At 39.4% G+C, this 20,916-nt stretch overlaps 1 protein-coding gene across 3 annotated transcripts in view; it reads left to right on the forward strand.

Moving 5' to 3' along the window:
- The window catches only part of KMO (kynurenine 3-monooxygenase), a 62,476-nt gene that overhangs the window by 3,806 nt on the left and 37,754 nt on the right, over positions 1-20,916 (forward strand). For all 3 annotated transcript variants that reach the window (XM_020982056.2, XM_020982054.2, XM_020982055.2), the window contains exons 2-4: positions 15,417-15,486; positions 15,765-15,862; positions 18,031-18,120. In XM_020982056.2, the coding sequence (XP_020837715.1) occupies positions 15,417-15,486; positions 15,765-15,862; positions 18,031-18,120 (258 nt within the window). The remainder of the gene's footprint in view (positions 1-15,416; positions 15,487-15,764; positions 15,863-18,030; positions 18,121-20,916) is intronic.

A 20,916-nucleotide genomic window follows, 5' to 3' on the forward strand; every position in this document is an offset into this window, starting at 1 on the left:
CAGGAGAGTAGGGGGGAAGGGGAGAAGATGGGGGGGTGATAGAAGGGAGGACAGATTAGGGAAGGGGATTATCAGAAGCAAACACTTTTGAGGAGGGACAGGATGAAAGGAGAGAATAGAATAAACGGACAGGATGGGATGGAGGGGAATATAGTTAGTCTTTCACAACATGACCATTGTGGAAGTGTTTTGTGTGACTATACGTATATAACCCTGTATTGAATTGCTTGCCTTCCCAATGAGGGTGAGTGGGGAGGGAGGAAGGAAGGGAATTTAGAACTCAAAGTTTTAAAAACAAACATTAAAAATTGTTTTTACATGTAACTGGGAAATAAGATACACAGGCAGTGGGGTATAGAAATCTGTCTTGCCCTACAGGAAAATAGAAGGGTAAGAGGATAAGAGAAGGGGTGGGGGTGATAGAAGGGAGGGCAGATTGGGGTCAGGGTTAATCAGAATGCAGGCTGTCATGGGGTGGATGGAAGGGAGAGATGGGGAAAAAATTTGGAACTCAAAATCTTGCGCTAGTGAATGTTGAAAACTAAAAAATAAATAAAAACTTAAAAAAGAAGTGTATAAAGCTACAAGTCAGACTGTAACATATGATTTGACAAAATTTGCCCCTTCTCCCACCCTTATTTATGTCTCCCAAATCAGAAAAATTGCATAGACTTTTCATGGTTCACAGTAATTAGTTCACACTAACATTATGTTAATGAACTTTATAATTAGAAATATACAGGCCACTCATAATCACTACCTGCTGCTCATGCTGTTTATTCCACATGACAACTAGCATACAATCTATGGGCACAGCTATTGATATAAATGATACAAGTGAGTAGGCATGCAATTTTGTAGGTAATTAATATATGAATGAATGAAAAAAATTAAGTTCTTACTATGTGCTAACTGTACTAACACTGAGGATTCAGATGCAAAAGTGAGGTGGTCCTTGCCCTCAAGAAACTAGCATCCTACCAGCATGAGAATAATTAGTAAGGGTTTTTTGGTCTGAGGACACTGGGGTGTTGAATGAATGAATAGAGTATTTAATGCTATGTGGAACAACAGGCCATTCTTTTCAGAGAGTGTTAATTTGAATATAATTCTTGGGACAAGAGGTGGAAAGGGGTGGGAATCAGGGGAGATGAGGGGCCTCCCTCCTCCATGTGATAACTGTGAATGGACAGGTGGAAAACAGCTGAGCTGGAGAAGAAGATTTGTGGCCCCAGGTATTTCAAAGCTGAGACTCGCCCCCTCAGGGACTTGGTCTCTGGAGGTCCAATTTGGAAGTTTTAGCAATGGCAGTAGCAGGTCAGAAAATGGATGGGGTAAGATGAGGACATACAGTCCCAAGGAGTGTAGAACTAAATGGCTTAGCTGCTCCAAAGGCATAGATGGTGCCTGAACGTCTCATTTGGAAAGAGAAGCAGCAGCTGTTGCAGCAGGGCTATTTTCTCTGTCATTTGTGGTTCTCGAGCTTGAGTGACTTAAGTATATTTTACTTCTTTTTCCAGGAGGTGGTAATGTGGTGGTTGGGGGTGATGGCAATAGTAATATATGACATCTATATGTAGTAGTTCTTTAAGGTTTGTAAAGTGCTTTGCATATATTATCTTGTTTGGTCTTCTAAACAATCCTGTAGAGGAGAGGGACCACAGATTTTATTATCCCTGTTTTACTGATGAGGAAATTGAGGCTCAGAGAGTTTAAATGACATGCTGATTAAGTAAAGTTACACAGTAAGTTTTTGAAGTGAGGACAGTATTAACCTAACCATTTCTTTTCTTCAGTTTGCTTTCCCCACCTCTCTCTTTTTTTTCCTTTTAAGAAGCCAGCTGTGCCTTAAGCAAAAGACTTGTGAGTTAATCACAGTGTATCTTTTTCTATAAGAGCCATTTGCTAAATTAAATTGAACATTAATGATAGGTCTCAATTGTTTTTTAATAGAAAGTGAAAAGAGGAAATAATTAGATTATTTTTAGTCTTGTAATGTTTCACCTGGTCTTTCTTCCCAACTACCACCCCCCAACTTTGGCAACTGAACCCATGGGCTCAGTCATACTTTACCCTAAACTCTGGGAAGAATCGTGGTCCTAGGATGAGAGGATATAAGAAACAACATGAAAGTAGCTTTCTGACTTAGCATTATGTTAGATTTACGGCTTACTCTTTTCTGACTTTGGTTTCCCAGTAATTGGGTTCTTGCTTTGAACCTCAGATGCACTAGGCTCTTGTAAGATAGATATAGATATAGATATAGATATAGATATAGATATAGATATAGATATAGATATAGATATGTATGTGTGTGTGTATATATATATGTATGTATGTATGTATGTATAACATACATACATATATATATGTATGTATGTGTATATGTATATGTGTATGTATATGCTCAGGTAAGACAGATGTGTCCATTTGGGTTGTTTAAATGTCTAGATGTGGCTTACAGGTGCCATGGGTAGATCTCTGGAATGTGGCTTACCCCTATCTGGAGGAGACTATAATTTCTGCCTTGAGGGGGAACAGGAGAAGGGCTGTGGCTGACACTTGTTACTTTTCTCACCTATCTCCAAGAGAGGGATTGGGCTAGACTTGTATCTGTCTGCCTACCTCAGACATTTCTGGTCTAGAAGTACAATAGGTTCAGAACAAAAGTCATTTCTAAGGTTACTCTTAAAGGAGAGAGTACCCTTAGCTTATACGCATCAACTTAGCTTCTTTCTACCAAATATTGGTTGCATACACAGCACCTAGCACAAATAGTGAATAATGGATAAACCAGTTTATCCAAACAAGAAGCAAATAGAAACTGGAGAAGTTATACAGACAAAAATATACTAGAAAACAGACAAGAGTGAACAAGTTCTTTTTATGACATAAGATCTCAGCTCCAACCAAGAGATAGGGCTTATTCTTACCCAAGGAAAAGTCCTCCCTCCATAGACTCAAGAAAGGCAAGTTGGATATCAGGAATATGCTAAGGAGTCAGTTTCCTCTACATGTTTTCAGCTTCCTAAGTCTTTCCTTCTCCTCTCCTCTGTCCAACCACACATTTTTCCATAAAGGTTTAACACCAATTCCACATACACTTGGCATTCTTTCTGCTAGTTCAGAGTCATTTCTCTTGCATGTGCAACTGCATGCATGATGTCCTAGGCTTGGTCAAAAGCCCAGATAAACATTGTACACAAGTCCTCCCAAAAGTGCATTTCCTGTCCCTAAGCCCTTATGGTTCATGTTGTCATGACTATGACTGTGTTCCTGATATGTATTAGACCAATAATTTTTAAATTGTCTCTCCTGGATTGATTTTCCAGGTCAGTTGTTTTACCAATGAGGTACTTTATGTTTTCATCTATTTTTGTCATTTTTTTGCTTCTGTTTGACTTATTATTGCTCTCTCATAGAGTCATTAGTTTCCATTTGTCCGATTCTAGTTTTTAACAATTTGTTTTCTTCTATTAGATTTTGTACTTCCTTCCCCAATTGGCCAGTTGTATTTTTAAGGGATTGTTTTCTTCAATGTACTTTTTCCAGTTGTCTAATTGTGTTTTTTAGGGACTTCAGTGTACCTTTTTCCAATTGGCCAATTGTATTTTTAAAGGACTCTTCTACCTCTCTCATTTGACTTTTAAAATCCTTCTTGAGCTCTTCTAAGAAGCCTTTTTGGGCTTCAGACCAGTTCATATTCCCTTCTGAGGTTGCAGATGTGGGTTTGTTGACAATGTTGTCCTCTTCAGAATTTCTGTTTTGATCTTCACTCTTCTCATAATATGAATCTGTGGTACATTTCTTTTTACTCATGGTGTTTCTTTATTCCCTGTCCTTTAAAGAGCTCTCCTGCTGGGGAGCAGAGGACACAGACCCAAGCTTCTTGTGTTGGGAGTCTATGTCTTGGTCACTGGCTTTGTGTGCTGGGGCCTCTGATGTTGCCAATTGGAGGCTGTAGGGTTCTGGTAGCTTACCTGGTGTTGGGCTGGAATCAGCAAGGCTGGAACTTTCTGGTAGTCCTAGGTTGCCTGCTTTTCCTTTCTTTTAGCTTTCTTCAGCTCCTTTTAGATGGGTGCTGCAGGGTCTTTATCTGCCTGGGGCCCTTTGTAATGCTGCTTCCCTTAGTTTTGGTGAGGCACTGGGAGACTCCTTTGCTCTAGAATGCCAAAGCACCTGGTGACTTTCTGAGCTAGTTTCCACCAGTTCCACCCCCCCCCACTCCCCACCCCCGCCCTCACTGAGGCACTTGGAGGTCCAGGTGTTGGTGTTTGCCTGTTCCCTACCTGGGCTTTAGGATCTCCTCCTAATTGGCAGTTGGAGGCTGTAGGGTTCTGACAGCTTACCTGGTATTGGGCTGGAATCAGCAAGGCTGGAACTTTCGGGCAACTCTAAGTTGCTTTCTTCAGCTCCTTTTAGATGGATGTTGCAGGGTGTTTATCTGTCTGGGGCCCTTTATAATGCTGCTTCCCTTAGTTTTGCGGAGGCACTGGGAAACCCGTTTGCTATAGAATGCCCAGGCACCAAGATCACCTCCTAACTTTCCGCTAGCTGGCTGGGGTGCTTCCTGTTCAGTACTGCTTCCCTTCCCCCAGGGAAAGAGGGGCCTTTCCCATTCATCCTTTCAGCTACCTGGGCAACTGCATTGCTGCTCCTGGTCTTTCTTCTGGTTCAGCTGTTCCAGGGTTTTTTCTGGGGTGATATTTTCTGGGCTTTCAGAGGTTGATAGGGGAGGGTGAGAGCGACTACCTTTTTACTCCACCATCTTGGTTCCTGGAAATGGAAATCATTCCTGATGTATGTTGCCAAAATTTCCCAATACTTCCCATCCTGGGCCTCCACCAGTTGCTAGCTGCTTAGACTTCTTGTCAATCTCATTCCTTGCCCCTGTGTGGAACTTATAATCTTTTTTCATCTTGGTGATCAACTATCTTTTACTCTACAGACTGGTATTCCCATACATAGTATCATAAGAATCTTAGACAACATCAGAGCCCATCCCCATCCATTTTCATCAACACTCACAATTACAACCTCTGCTCAGATACCTCAAGTGATAAGGAACCTATTCCCTCTTGAGGCCACCCCCTCCATTTTTGTTTAAAAATCCTTGCTTCTGTTGCTTTCTTATAGCTTCTCTCCATTACTAGCTCTGCCCTCTGAGGCCAAGAGTGTTCGTCTAATCCTTCTATGTGAGCACTCTTTAAATGTTTGCAAATGGTAATCATGGCATCTCCAAGTCTTCTCTTCTGTAGGCTGGACATCTCCATTTCTCCTCTTTCTCCTCTATAGAATGTTGTTTTAAGTTTCTTTATGATCCTGGTCATCCTCCTCTAAATTAATTCTAGTGTCTAAGCATCCTCCCCAGTACATGAAAGCAAGCACTGAGCAAAATATTTAGGCCAGAGTAGACTACAGAGATACTGATACCTTTCTTATTCTCGATGACAAATTAAGGCTCCCAGGGCCCGTAGTTTGCCATTTTCTGAAAGCTAGTAATACTATTCTGTTTTTAACATAAAAAGAACATGTACATTTATAAATTCTAAATTGGATTTAAAAAACTGTATTATAGAGATGTGAACTAGACTTCTGATTTTATTAACACAGAGAATTCCATAGGGGTGAAGGGAAACTCACTAAAGTAAGCTGTCACCTCCATTGCAATTTATAACCTCAGAAAGTTCCCTATCGCATTGAGAGGTTGAATGGTCTGAGCAGAATCACACAACTAGTCTGTGTTAGAAGTAGAACTTGAACCCTCAAAGCCTTAGCTTTGAGATCAACTCTTTTTCCGGTAGGCTATACTCCCTCTGACACAGTAAGTTAGTATTGATTAGAAATTTAATGAAATATATAAGATACATGTAATGGGGGACTAGAAAGCTTACTTAGCAGAGGTGAGGGTAATGAAACAAGTGTTTATGGGGCACCCACTATGTGCTAAGCACCTTATAATATAATACTGTCTTATTTGATCCTCACAGCTTCACGTACTGTGAAGTAGATAATATTATTACCCCTATTTTACAGTTGGGAAAACTGAAGTAGACAAGCTAAATAATTTGCCCGGGGTCACATACCTAGTAAGTATCTGAGGCTAGATTGAATTCGGGTTTTCCTGACTCCAGCCTGGTATTCTATCTACTGTAGCACCTACTGAGCTGCCTCTCCGTGTTCTAGGTAACTTTTCTAAGAAGCAGGCACAGAATGATGTAACCCTCCTAATAATATTCAGTGAGCCTGCTTCCAAGCATGTGTACTAGAGGGCCTTGCTTTCCCCTTTGGAGCATGTACAGGTGTTCTGTGATTATCTTTTACCTGTATACCATTTGGCAAAGAGGGGCCTTGTGATTGGCTGCTGAGCCAGAACTGAGTATAGATTCCAAAGGCTCCAGTGACTTGAGCTTTAGTTTTGTTTTCCTTCCTGACTACATTTGAGTAAGGAGTTTGAACTTCTGTTGGCCTTTATTTGGGAAAGGGGCTCTGGGCCCTTGCTTACTAAGAGCTGCCATGAAGATAGTAGGCCTATGGCTTCCTGAGTAAACTCTGCTGTGGACTTCTGACCTTTCAAGATCTCCTAAGGCCCTGCATCCAAGGAAAGAAGATGCAGTAAAATCAGATGAAAATAATTTAGAAAGAGTAGATAGCCCTTCTGAACTGTGTTCACCTCTCTTGGGGATGCCTGGAAGTACAGTATTGCATACCATTGGACAAAATAAAAAATATTGACCAAATAATATTTTTTCTGAATAAAATTAGAGTAATATTCTCATATGTCAAATTATGACAATATAGTGAAAGAGAGAAGAAGAAGAAGACAGGAAAGAAAGAGAAAAGGAAAGGCAAATTTAGTATATAAATACCTTATACTAGGCAGTGTATAAAGTCATAACAAATTGGACCCCATTCATTTGTCATTAAATAATGGCTGGTTCACATAAGATCATGATGTCAAGCACTTTTTAAAAAAGCTATACGTTTTTCCATGGTTTAGGATCTCTTTAATTGTCAGAGACTGAAGAACTCCTGGTTTAACACCAAAGTCCACAGAAATCAAGTCAGTGAGTAGAGTGGGTTCTATCATTAGTAAGGAGGGGAGAAGATAAACTGCAGTTGACACACAATCTCAGGTACAGTGACCCAGATGACCTTTGAGGTACTTTTCAACTCCATGATTCAAAGGTGTCATAAACAAACAAAGGTATGCTGATGTCAGGTCAATAAATGGGGCCAGGGTCAGGGACACAAGGAATTTTTTTCTTTCTTTCTTTCTTTCTTTCTTTCTTTCTTTCTTTCTTTCTTTCTTTCTTTTTTTTTTTGGTTAGGCAGTTGGGGTTAAGTGACTTGCCCAGAGTCATACAGCTAGTGACTGATATATGTCTGAGACCGGATTTGAACTCAGGTCCTCCTGACTCCAGGGCCAGTGTTCTATTCACTGTGCCACATAGCTGCCCCAAACACAAGTAATTTTCCAGAGTGGCTCAGGAGAGGAGCAAACAGTTATACCAAAGATGTGACGGTATTTGCTGGCTGTCACACCCTTCATCTGCTCTCTCCATGCCCTAGGCAATCTTTGAATTCATTAAATGGGTAGGCATTCTGCAGCATGTAAAAATGACAGTTTAAAATCTCCACTGTACAGTAAGACTCACTAATTTTCACTTCTTCACAATCCCTTCTGAACTGTATTCACCTCTCTTGGGGATGCCTGGAAGTACAGTATTGCATGCCAATTGGATGATATATCTCATTACATTTTTGTTAATGTAGTATAAGAGCACATTAAGTTTTCTGATTGACTCACATCGCATTTGGGCTATGTCATTGCCCTGCCTTAGTTAAGCAGGAGGTAGTACAGTGGATAGAGAGCATTGGGTCTGGTGTCAGGAAGACATGAGTTCAAATCCTGCCTCACTTACTGTGTAACCCTGGGCAAGTCACTTAAACTCAGTTTTCTCAACTGTAAAATGGAAATAATAACAGCAACGATGTCACAGGGCTGTTGTAAGGATCAAATGAAATAATATCTATAAAGAACTAGACACTATGTGTCTGACACCTAGTAGGCATTTATATAAACTCTTATTCCCTCCCTTTCTCCTTGCTCAAAAATTTTCAGTGGCTTCCAGAGTGTTCCTTTAGAAGATATAAACTCCTCAGCTTGGCGTTCAAGGACCTCCATGGTTTGGCTCCTATATGCCTTTTGTTGTTTTTCAGTCGTCTTCAATCATGTCTGACTCTCTGTGACCCCATTTGGGGTTTTCTTGGCAAAGATACTGGAGTAGTTTGCCACTTCCTTCTCTAGCTCATTTTACAGATGAGGAAACTGAGGCAAAGAGGGTTAAATGACTTGTCCAAGGTCACACAGCTAGTGAGTATCTGAGGCCAGATTTGAACTTGGAAAAATGAGTATTCCTGACTCTAGCCCTGGCCCTTCTACCCACTGTGCCACCTACCTGCTTTCCAAGTTGATTTACAAGTAGTAGTACACTTTGGTGGCATAGTAGATAGAATGCTAGCCTTAAAAAAAGTCCAGAAGACCTGAGTTCAAATCCTGCCTTAGGTACTTACTAGCTGTGTGACCTTGGGCAAGTCACTTAATCTCTTCCTCAGTTTCCTTTGTCTGTAAAATGGGGATAATAATAGTACTTACTTCATGGAATTGTGAGACTCAAGCAAGATAACGTATGTAAAGTATTTTGCAAACTTCAAAGCACTGTGCAAATGCTAGCTATTATTATTTCTAGAACTTTATATTTCAGTCAAACTGGATTACTAATTGGTCTCTGAATCCATCTTTACATTTCCTGCCTCCATGCATTCACAAAGGTAAATCTGTTGTCTTGGAATGCACTATTTCCTAATGTCTGACTCTCAGAATCCCTGTCTTCTTTCAGGGCTTATTTAAGGGGATACCTCATATGTGAAACCTCTTCTTTTATACCCCTCTTCTACCTACCCCCCATGTTATTAATGTTCTTTTCCTCCTCAAATCATTTCCTTATATAATATAGTTATCCCTTCCACATCGTGGGGTCTAGGGCATGGCAGCCCCTTGATATAGAAAATATGCATAAATTTTTTGGCCCTCCCTTTGTATCAGAAAAGTCTGACTTCTTTTTCTTTTATGGGGTGTTTACAGTACCTTATTGTAAAATTTAGGTTAAGTATTTGGTTGTAGGCTCTGTGTTGTCTGTTGGACTTTGTGTGTCATCTCCCTTTAGCAAAATTCCCAAAAATTCCCATTTTATTTCTTAAACTGACCCATGATATATTGAAAGTTGCGATGTGGAAGGGATAACTGTACTCATTTGTGTACGTGACCGTATCCCTACCTGGCCACCTCCATCACATCCTCCCCTTACTGCCTTAGGATTTAGTATGTTTTTCGGAAAAACTATTCCTTGACCTGTTATCAGTGGAGGTAACTCCTGGTGAGGGGAATCCCTTCATCTATCAATGCCTTCAGTTACTATTGATAATTAATAGTCAGAGAGTTGCCTAGTGCATTAAGGGCTTAAATGACTTGTCCAGAGCCCCATGGCCTGTGTTTATCAGAGGCGGGATTTCCCCCTGGGTCATCTTGACTCCAGGATCAGCTCTATATCTAATGTGTCACATAGACTCTCAGACTCTGCTTTGTACGTGCTATGCACTTAATAAATATTTACTGAATTTATTGGATTGAAATCCTCTAAATACCTCCATCCTTTTTGCATGAATTACTCTCCATCCTATTCTTATGCAAGTTTTTAATCCAAGTGCAAGACTTTTTAGTTATACCACTTCATTTCCTCTTATTAGTTTAATCATTCTAGCCTTTTGATATATTTGTGAAATACTAATCCTGTCAGCAAACCCATTAGCCATCTTTTCCGTCTATAAATTAGTAACAATAGCATATATTTGTATGTCATTGATGAAACTATTGAACAGAATCCAGTCAAGGGCAGAGCCTTGTGCAAACCTTTGAAGACCTCTTTCCAGGCCAACATCAATCCATTAGTCTTTAGGTGTGGTCATTTAATCTATTACAAATGCTTTGAATCCAGGCTGTTATTGATTTTTGTTCTTGAACAAAAAACTTAACATCTCTGGGCCTCATCTGTAGAATAGAAGTATTGGACTGGGTGAGTTTTAAAGTTTCTTACAACTTTAAATCCTATGATTTAATGAGCTATGTTTTCATTTTATGCACATTTCTCCATCTTGTGTGCAAGTTGACCTCTAAGGCCAAAAAGGTAAAAATCTATGATCTGAAGCAATCTGGTTTAGTCAAATTCTTTTTTAAAATCAAGGATTTATGTTATGTATGGGTTGGACTCCATGGCTACCTCATGAGACCTGTTCCACCTCCCCATTCTATGATTTTGATTTTGCATATTAGTTTCTGTGAGTTATTTGTGTTTTTGTGTTTTTTGTGGGGTAAAATAAAGGTTGTCCTGAGAAGGACATCACTAGCCTGGAGAGTGTCCAGAGACACATAAGCAGGATGATGAAATAGTGACCACAACTCAGTGTCATATGAGGAGCAGTTGAAGGAACTAGAAATATTTAACCAGAAGAACAAACGACTTCACAGGGAGCACAATACCGTTTTTTGAAGTATTTGAGGCCAGGATAAGACTTGTTTGACCCCAGGGTTCAGAAACAGGAGCAAAGGGCGGAAACTGCACGTGGACAAATTTATGTTGTTTTGTCAGAAAAAAAATTTTTTGAACAATTTGAGCAATACAGAAATGGACAGGCTGCCTTAAAGATGTGGGAATTTCCCTGTCCTTGGACGTCTCCAAGCAGAAGAAGGATGATCAAGTGGTGATTCTTTTCAAATATTTGTTGAACTAGATTGACAATGATGTTCCTTCCAACTCTCAAATTATGTGATTCTATAATTTTATATCCTTTCTACAGAATTTCCTTATCTTGAAGGCCAGTTACCTCTTAAAAAGGAAAACGAGTTAACCTGGCATAAATTGTTCCTAAGGAACCTACAGAGAAGCAGTGTGGTTTAATGGAAGGAGGGAAATGTGCATGTATTAAGCACCTACTATGTGCCAGACACTGTGCTAAGAGCTTTACAAGTATTATCTCATTTGATCCTCACAACAACCCTAGGAGGTAGGTGCTATTATTATATCCAGTTCACAGTTGAGGAAATTGAGGCAGACAGAGGTTAAGTGACTTGCTCAGGGTCCCATAGTTCATGAGTGTCTGAGGCCAGATGTGAACCCAGAACTTGCTACCTTCAGACCTAGCACTCAATTCCCTGTACCACGTAGCTACCTAGTGGAAAGAATACTGGACCTTGAATCAGGGAGGACATGAAATGAATCTTATCAAGTCATTTAACTAAGGCTCACATTTCTCATCTATAATATGTAGATAGCAATGTTTACACGACTTATCTCACAGAGTTGTAAAATCCCTCTTTTTGAAAATGTTTGCCTTCCTTCTTTCGTCATATCTCTTACTCTCCAGTGTTCCTCAAATGTCATGATAGTGGTTTAATGATCGCCCCTGTAAGTTCTTCCATTGCCCTACGCTCTTATCAGCTCTCATTTGCTATTGTCTTTATGCAGGTAACTTCTGGATCTATATTAGCCCTACTCTTTCCTCTGAGCTTCAGTCCCTCATCACCTGTTGGACATTTCAAACTGATTGTCCTAGGCATCTCGAAATCTTTGAAACTGAACTCATTCTCTTTCCCCCTCCACCACTGGACAAACCCTGACCTCTTCCAATCTTCCTTATTTCTGTGAAGGCATAATCCCCACTGGTGGAGCAAGAGGTTCTTTGAATCAGATAAATTCCACAGACAAAGCACCAAGTGATGTTTGCTTATTACACAGAAAGACAGTATTAAGCAACTGAATAAAAACCCAGAACAGACATTGGACTTGATGTTAGAAAATTTTAATTTCAATTCTAACCCTGACTTCCCTGAGGCTCATTCCTCACTTACAGGGAGGTTAAAAGGAAGATAATCATTCCCTTCTCTACCTCACAGAGTTGTTATGAAGAAAATATTTGTAAATATTAAAGCATTGTGTAAATATGATCTAATATAGCTTGGTGATGGTAGGCAAAGTAGCCTCAGAATGGGGCAAGAGGGAGACCACATACATTCAGCTAAGCTTTGGTTTATATAAGAAGCTCATAAGTGATGTGGTTATGTCTAGAGAAGTACTTACATATGAAAATTAAAGATAACAAAACCCAAAATTAGTGGATAATTGTTTGCTTTGCAAAAGTATTCACCATATCATTCCTTTAAAATATTTGTTCATTTATTTAAAATTAGTTTCTTTAAGAAAGTTAAAATTACAACCAGTTTTTCTGCAACACCTCTATTGTGTCAACTAAACTAACAATAATAATATATTTCTGTAATACTTTAGCATTTATAAAATTCTTTGTTCACAACAACCTTGTGGGTTAGCAGTTAGCACAGGCATTATTATCCCCATTTAACAGAAGAGTAAACTGAGGCCCAAACAGGAGCAATGAGTCACCCAGGGTTACACAGTGAGTAAGCATGGGAGCTCCAGGCTCTAGGTCTTATTTCCTGTGCTCATTGCACTATATCATACAGATATTATGGTACAATCACAGCTTAAATCAGAGATGTTAAACACAAGGTGGGCTAGTAGCACTCTCAAGGGCAGCATGAATCATTAATATAATTGGGATGCCTTCTGGTGCCAAGATGGCAGAGAGAGGAAGGAACTCCCTGGAGGAGCCCTCCCAAATCCCTCTCCAAACAACCTTGAAAAACTCCTCAGAACCAATTTAGGAGCAGGTGGAAGCAACTTGCCAGCACAGCAGGAAAGATTTGTCTCTGGGGGGGGGAGGGGGGGAAGCCTGGTAAAGAATCAACAGCAGCAGGCTGCACATCAAAGGGCCTGCAGTGGGGCTCTGAGCCCCGGGGAAATCCATAAGCAAGAGGCCTCCTCCACTAAAGCCAGCAGTCCCAGACCAGCAGCACATCAAGGTCCCACCCTCAGTGCAGACCACCAACAAGGCCCCATCCCCATTGCTGACCAGTAGCAAGGTGTCACACCCAGAGCCAGCCAGCATTGAAACTCTGCCCCCTCTACCAGCCAGCAGCAAGATCCCACTCTAGGGGATGGCCAGCAAAGAGGCCTCACCTCCATAGCAAGTCAGCAGCTAGACTCCATCCCTAGGGCAGGCTAGCAGCAAGACCCTATCCCCAGGGCAAGCCAAAAAAGACTCTGCTTTCTTCCCCTACCCCAGTATAAACCAGCAGGTAATCTCTCTCTGAGATTAGTGCAAGTTAACAGCTAGGTCCTGAGGCCTAGTGAAAGCCAGCAGCAAGACCCCAAGAAACCTGGGACAGTACAGGAGCACAGCCCAACTCTCACGTGAAAGCACAAAGTCACAATGAATGAAAAAAAAAAAAAGAACTTGACTATAGAAGGTTGGTGACAGGGGAGATCAAGGCACAAACTTAGGAGAGGACAACAGTGTCAAAGTGGCTACATGTGAAGCCTCAAAGGAAAATGTAAATTGGTCTCAGGCCCAAAAAGAATTCCTGGAAAAGCTTAAAAAGGATTTTTAAAAGCTATCTCTAGTCATATAAAAAAATGCTTTAAATGGCTATTGATTAGAGAAATACAAATTAAAACAACTCTGAGGTACTGCCTCATATCAGGTTAGGTAATATGACAAAAAAAAAGGAAAATGATAAATGTTGGAGGGGATGTGGGAAAATTAGGACATTAATGCACTGTTGGTGGAGTTGTGAAGTGATTCAACTATTCTGGAGAGCAATTTGGAACTATTCCCAAAGGGCTAAACTACATATGCTTTGATCCAGCAATACCACTCCTAGGTCTGTCCCCCAAAGAGATTTTTTTTAAAAAGGGAAAAGAACTTATTTGTACAAAAATATTTATAGCAGCTCTTTTTGTAGTGGCTAGGAATTGCAAATTTAGGGGATACCTATCAACTGGGGAATGGCTGGACAAGTTGTGGCATATGATTGTAGTGGAATATTATTATGCTCTGAAAAATGTGAGCAGGATGATTTCAGAAAAATCTGGAAAGACTTACATAAACTGATACAGAGTGAAGTGAGCAGGACCAGGAGACACTGTACATAGTAACAGCAATATTGTGCGATGAAGAACTGTGAATGACTTAGCTATTCTTAGCAATATAATTATCCAAGATAATCCCAAGGGATTAATGATGAAACATGCTATCTGCCTCCAGAGGCAACTTTGTTGTCTGAATACAGACTGAAGCATGCTACTTTTCACTTTGTTTCTTTGTTTCTTTTTTTTTTAGTCTTCTTGCACAAAATAACTAATATGGAAATGTCTTAAATGATGGCACATGTATAACCTATATCAGATTGCTTACTGTCTTAGAGAAGGGGAAGGGGAAGAAGGGAGGGCCCCATTTCTATTTGATTTTGACACTACTGGCTTAAAACACTACATATAGAAACTGGATCTGGCAAAGTCCGTAGTGTATAGCCAGAAGTTTTAGGAAAAAGAGTATGCCTTTGTATACCTTGCAGGGCCTAGCACCTTGCCCCACATATGAAAATAAATAATTGTCAGATGATCATTTTTCTGTGTCTCATGGATATTTTTAAACTCCCAAAAGGATCTGAGGGGGCTCGTGCTATATATTGGCAGTATTGAATTACAAATGTCACATTAAATCAGAAAACTCTGCCAAAGGACTTTTGTTAAAATGAGGTTGCCAATAGAGGGTTAATTCTTGTGAGAGGGCTCTGAGAAGGTAGCACTGAAACTCTGATCTGCATGTGGGTTACTGTGTTTCATGAATAACGAGTAAGGTAAATTCAGTGATAGATACAGGCCACAAAATTGGCAAAATGGATCAGACAGCCAGCCAACAAGCATTTATCAGGTGCTTGCTATGTACCAGACACTGTGCTAAGTACTGGGGATACAGAGAAAGGGAAAAACAGAGTGCTGGCCCTCAAAAAGCTCCCTTTCTAATGGGGGGAGAGGACATGTGAACAGCTGTGATACATCGTGGAAGGTGATCTCTGAACACTAACAGTAGAGGAGTCTGGAAAAGGCCTCCCTCAGCAAGTGGGTTTGGGCTAAGTCTGGAAGAAAGCCAGAAGAGGTGAGGAGGGAGAACATCTCATACACAGGAGACAGCCAAGGAGGAGGCACCAAGTCAGGCAGTAGAGTGTCTTATGCAAGAAATGAGAGACTTCCCAGTGCGGGTAGTTTGTACGTTATTTGAAGGGGGGTAAAGTGTGAGATAATTGGAAAGGAAGGAAGGGCCAGATTGTACAGGGTTTTAAAAGCCAATTGTGTGAGATATTTAATTTTGATGACTTAAAATTCTTTTCGTGTCAAAAGCCTATAGAAATATGAAAAAAAATGTCTCTTTACTTTTAGGTGGGTGCATTAAATGCTTGCTTCCTTGCAAAGAGAGGTTTCCAAGTTGACGTCTATGAAGCCAGAGAAGGTACGCAAAAAATCATGACTCTGTGGTTTTGATTCTTGGCCCTGCCTATTTTTCTAAACTTCCTGAATGAAAAGAAAAAAAGAACTATTAGTAGGCTTTTAAATTCCAAAACTCTGTCCAAAATGTACAATTAATGTCTTATTTAGAGATATTATTGATTTCAAGGATTTGGCTTTACATTTGCAAGCTTCTTCAGTAACATTTTTAGTTTGCTATGTGATGTATCGTCTGCCACCAACTACGTTTACATAACATGAAATTTGTTTCCCATGCCATAGATATTCGAGTTGCAAAATTTGCTCGTGGAAGAAGTATTAATTTGGCCCTTTCTCATAGAGGACGTCAGGCTCTTAAAGCCGTTGGACTAGAAGAGCAGGTTGGTTGTCTTCTGCTGTTTCCTTAGGGCTTGCAGAGAATAATCATTTACTAAAGTCCTCCTCTGTCGCCTCCTCATAGAGTGAAGGTGACCCTAGATCAATTCTTATACCCACCCTATGTCAACAGGGTATAAGATTTGCTGGCTTCTGCTGACTAATTATCATTATTAGTTATTAATGATAATAATAATAATTAACTACTGCCATATAGCACTTTGAGGACTGCAAAATGCTTTACATGTGTTATATCTTGGGGAAAAGCTGGAAAGGCTTTGAGTATAGGGCCAATGATGAACATTATGTCTATTGTCCAAGGAGAAGCCTAGCTAAACTGGCTCAGCACCAGCTGTAATTTTTCAGCTGTAATTCTTGATATATGTCATCTAAGTCCCATAGCGGTCATCTATATTGGTGAACAGAGAACCTATTGTGGGTCCTTGGAGTAAGTAAAAAGTAGAATATAACAATTAGTTATCTTTAAATATCACTGGATCCTATCTTCATAATGGCTTAAAAAACTGTATTTTACCCTTACATGCCAAGTGCTTCTTGCTTCAGTGCCTTAAAGACCTGTGATCTGATTGATGCAGGTTGATATTTTTTTCTGAGGGAGCCCACAGCCTCAATATGCAGTCTTCATGAGTAGCTGTTGCAAAAAGAATTCATCTGACTCCAGCCTACTTGAACAACTACATTTGACATTACTCCATTTTCTGCACTCTGGATTCCAACAAAACTGGTCTCCTTCCTATGTCTATGCCTTTGTCTAAGTTGTCCCCCATCCATGGAGTACTCTGCCTTCTCATCTCTGCCTCATGGATCTCTAACTTCCTGCAGGCTCAGCCGAGGTGCCACCTCCAATGACAAGCTTTTTCTAATTCCCCTAGTTGTTCGTGCTCTTTCCTACTTCAAATTATCTTGTACTTATCTGGGTACATGTTGTATACCCCAGTAGAAGGTGAGTTTCTTGCAGGCAGAAAGTATCTTTAATTTTATCTTTGTATCCCTAGCACTTAGCACCTACCACTGTGCCTTAAAAATAGTCAACATTTGATCAGTGATCAGTGAGTGAATGAACAGTTTTTTGGTGATGGGCTTCTTCAAAGTTGATTGGTAGTAAAACATACAGTGCCTGGTTGTACCCATGTTTAGAAGCCTCTCTAGCTTTTTAGGACTTATCCGAGTTCACCTTCATTGACCTAGTCTTTCAAAACACTTCTATGGCACAGTGAGTTATTAGTGTGAGGCAATGCCAACTACCTTCCAGTAATGCAAAGATAGAACCGTAGAGTAACACAATCTCAAAGGTAGAAGAGATCTCACAAGCCGTTTACTCCAACTTGTACCTGAACAGAAATCTCCTCTAAAATATCTCCAAGTAGTGGAACTTGATGATTTCAGCTTTTACTAACTCTCCTACTATTATAAGATCCTATTACTGAAATAAGGTAATTTTATTGCTAGAGGCAATATGTGCCTCAAGCTCGCATAGTTCCCTACAACCACGATCACAATCACTCTGAACCCCTAGTTAGAAAAATAACATTAAGGCCTTTGACTCTCTCTGACTTAATTTACATGTTTATTTATCTCTAGTCAATTCCTGGCTTTTTTGTGATTGAGGCAAAATTCAGGTTACCAGAAATGATTGCGTAAAGAAGCATCAGGGTATGGTAATAGACAGGCACTAGGAAGGGAAGTTGAGGAAAAGAGCAGGCCTTTTCTTGGAACTTCCCTTGATCTGTGAGAAGATACATCTGACTGGTAGCCTCAGCTCAAGTCTTCTGTTCCTCACTGCCAGTGGGGCCAGTGGCTTTCCTCAATCTCTCCCTTGTTTTGTCCCAGTTCTGCTTCCTTTTCCTCCTTTCACTGGTTATCCCATATTTCCTGTTCTTTCTGTCTCTCTTCTTAATTTCCTCACTCCTTTCTCTTTGCTACCAGACCCTCACAATCCCTTCCTGGTTCTGAAAGAGCTCATGCTTTTTATACAAGTTCCTTCAGGAGAACCAGGATTCTCAGCCATTCTTTAAATGAGGTACTACTACTGGCTATAAATCAGTCAATCCTTTATATTAGTTTTATAAAAGAGATTTAAAAACTGTGATTTGAAATCTATTTGATACATTTTATGATTTGAAAGATAAATTAGTCATTTCTGATTTTATAGGTTGTATCCCAGGGCATTCCTATGAGAGCAAGGATGATTCATTCTCTTTCAGGAAAAAAGTCTGCAATTCCTTATGGGACAAAAAATCAGGTAAATTTTCCCTTGAGATACCTCCTTGCATTATAGTTATGTCTAAAATCTAGAACTTACTAACTTTGGTTTTTATCTTTCTTACCTTGGTATTACCCAAAATATGACATTTATCTGAAACACCATAGCACAATAATAATAATAATAATTATTATTATTATTATTATAGTGATAATCGTGGGTATATAAATATATATATACATATGCATATGCAAATTTTTATATTGCAAGGTTTATATATACATGCATATGTATATATTTATATTTCATCTCATTTGATGCTTACAACAAGCTTATGAAGTAAATACTACAGACCTATTATTATACACACTTTAAAGATGAAAAGGCTGAGGCTCAGAAAGATTGAATAACTTACCCAGGAAAATATGGCTAGTGTCAGAGACATGATTTCAATAAGTGCTGTTCTTCAAAGTATTCACTGAGGTAGGATATATGTTTATTCCAAAAATATTGTTATTGTACAAAATATTTTTGAAATTGCTATAAGTTTGTCTCTCTGTTTCTGTCTTTGTCTCTCTTTACACACACACACACACACACACACAATCTTATTATATTATAGCCACGCCTCCTTTTTTTGTACTTCAAATGGCATTGCCCTGCTTAATTACCCACTTTATTCCTTAAATTTCATTCTGAATGATTTTTAGCAATTTCCAAAGATCAAATCCACTCAAAAAGAGAAAAAGATTTCTACTTCTCAGGATGATGTGCTACAGTCTTTTAAGATAATCAGTTCTAAAAGAGAAGTTAAAAAGTGGTTTGGGTAATGGCAACATCTTTGTAATAAATTCAAAGCAATTATTTTGAAAGAGACATCACTTATTTTATCATATAGTTTCTGTTATGCTGTTTAAAAATCTGTTATATTTATTTATCTGCCATGTATGATATAGATTTACATATATGCATATAGGTATATGCATTCATATCTTTATTAAGTGTTATTTGTATAAGGTAAAAAGATTTTTCTGGACTAAGATTCTCACTCCCTCTCTCTCTGCAATTCTCCCTTTTTGAATGTGGGCATCACCAATTGTTTGTAACCATTACCCTTCTCCACTACAGGTGGGGTGACTTTCTATTTGGCATCCTCAGCTGCATTCTTAGGAGGGGGTGGGGGCATTTCTTTGAGCCTCAGGTGAGAAGATCCCTGCAATCTCCAACAGAAAATGTATTTCTTGTTGTTGTTGTTGTTGTTGTTGTTGTTGTTGTTGTTGGTCTTCTTCTTCTTCTTCTTCTTCTTCTTCTTCTTCTTCTTCTCCTTCTCCTTCTCCTTCTCCTTCTCCTTCTCCTTCTCCTTCTCCTTCTCCTTCTCCTTCTCCTTCTCCTTCTCCTTCTCCTTCTCCTTCTCCTTCTCCTTCTCCTTCTCCTTCTCCTTCTCCTTCTTCTTCTTCTTCTTCTTCTTCTTCTTCTTCTTCTTCTTCTTCGTCTCTCACTGGTTCTCTTCCATACATCCCAGGCCCACTGATGAAACATCCAAATCAGAAATCATTATGGCTGATGACTCCTTTATCTTATGCTTGCTTTCAATACTAATTGAACAGAAATTTAACCAGGCTTTAAAGAACAGGTAAGCTTTGGATTTAATATAAGCTCTCCTAGACACTGTAGGAGAGGGGAAGAAGAACAATCACTGGTAAATTACTCTCTGGTATCAGTCCTTCTAAATGGAAAGCAAGTTCGACAATGATTGAACTTGACAATGATATCCAGAGATGGCTGTGCTCTGGTCTCAGGCTGCTCTTCAGGTTGTATTGGGTAGTTAATAACAATGATAGTGGCAGTGGATGAGCTCCAGTGGTTACCAAAGCATTCATCACCCTATCTAACTTCATGCCTACTCCATACTCTCAAAAAAGAAAAAAACTCAAGTAGAAAGTGTTCAAGTTGATTTCTTTGCTTGCACATATCTTTACATCTCACCTCTCAGGAGGTTTCTCTTCTAGGGCAAGGGGAAGTCAGTACTGTCTTTTAAAGCATGGTTCCTCTTTGATGGATAGAAAATTAGAAAAAAGAAACCTGAATAATTCTGTGCCATCCTGTAGGCTTTATCTCAGCTTCTGTGAATCCTTCATTGACATAAATGTGTGCCATATAGAGAAAAGTAGAAAAGATAATAAATACCCATCTATTCATTCAATGCTGAAGAGCAAAAGCATTTCTAGTGGACTGATTTTTTTTTTCATGTTCCTTCAAAAATAACTTGGCTAGAATTGATTTGCATTTCAACTTTGAGAAATGGAGTAGAACCATTTCCCTCTTACCTACAACAGTTTCTAAAAGAGAAAATAGCATCCAGATGGGTACTATGTAGTTTTTAAAAACCAAAATCAGATTTCTATTCCTCCTTTTTGCTTAGCTTTCATGTGGTTTTCTTTTCTTACTTGTTAACTTTCCTACAGTAGCATATTGAGCTCAAAAGAAGGGTTTCCTTATCTAATTACACTTTCTGAATTTGCTTCCTTGGGAAACCAGGTTTGCAGAATGTCTTTCAGCAAACTAGAAACCCCAACCCTCTTAATTTTCACATAGAAAAGTTTTTTTCTTTTTTCCCTAAGGACAACAGCAAAAATTGGGCAATCCTGCTTTTTCCTCTGGTTCTGATTTTTGTTAGACAGAGTTAGTTATCTAATTTTTCCTTATTTTTAGTCAGTAGTGGTACCCTCAAGGAAGCAAGATCTATAGGTACATATGATAATGAAACTCATAGAAATATACAAAATTTGTATATTTAGCATGCTAGCTTTTTTTTTTTGCCTGAATTCCCTGTTA

The sequence above is a fragment of the Phascolarctos cinereus genome, unplaced genomic scaffold (genome assembly GCF_003287225.1).
Source record: "Phascolarctos cinereus isolate Bilbo 61053 unplaced genomic scaffold, phaCin_HiC Scaffold_5;HRSCAF=322, whole genome shotgun sequence".
Classification (NCBI taxonomy): domain Eukaryota; kingdom Metazoa; phylum Chordata; class Mammalia; order Diprotodontia; family Phascolarctidae; genus Phascolarctos; species Phascolarctos cinereus.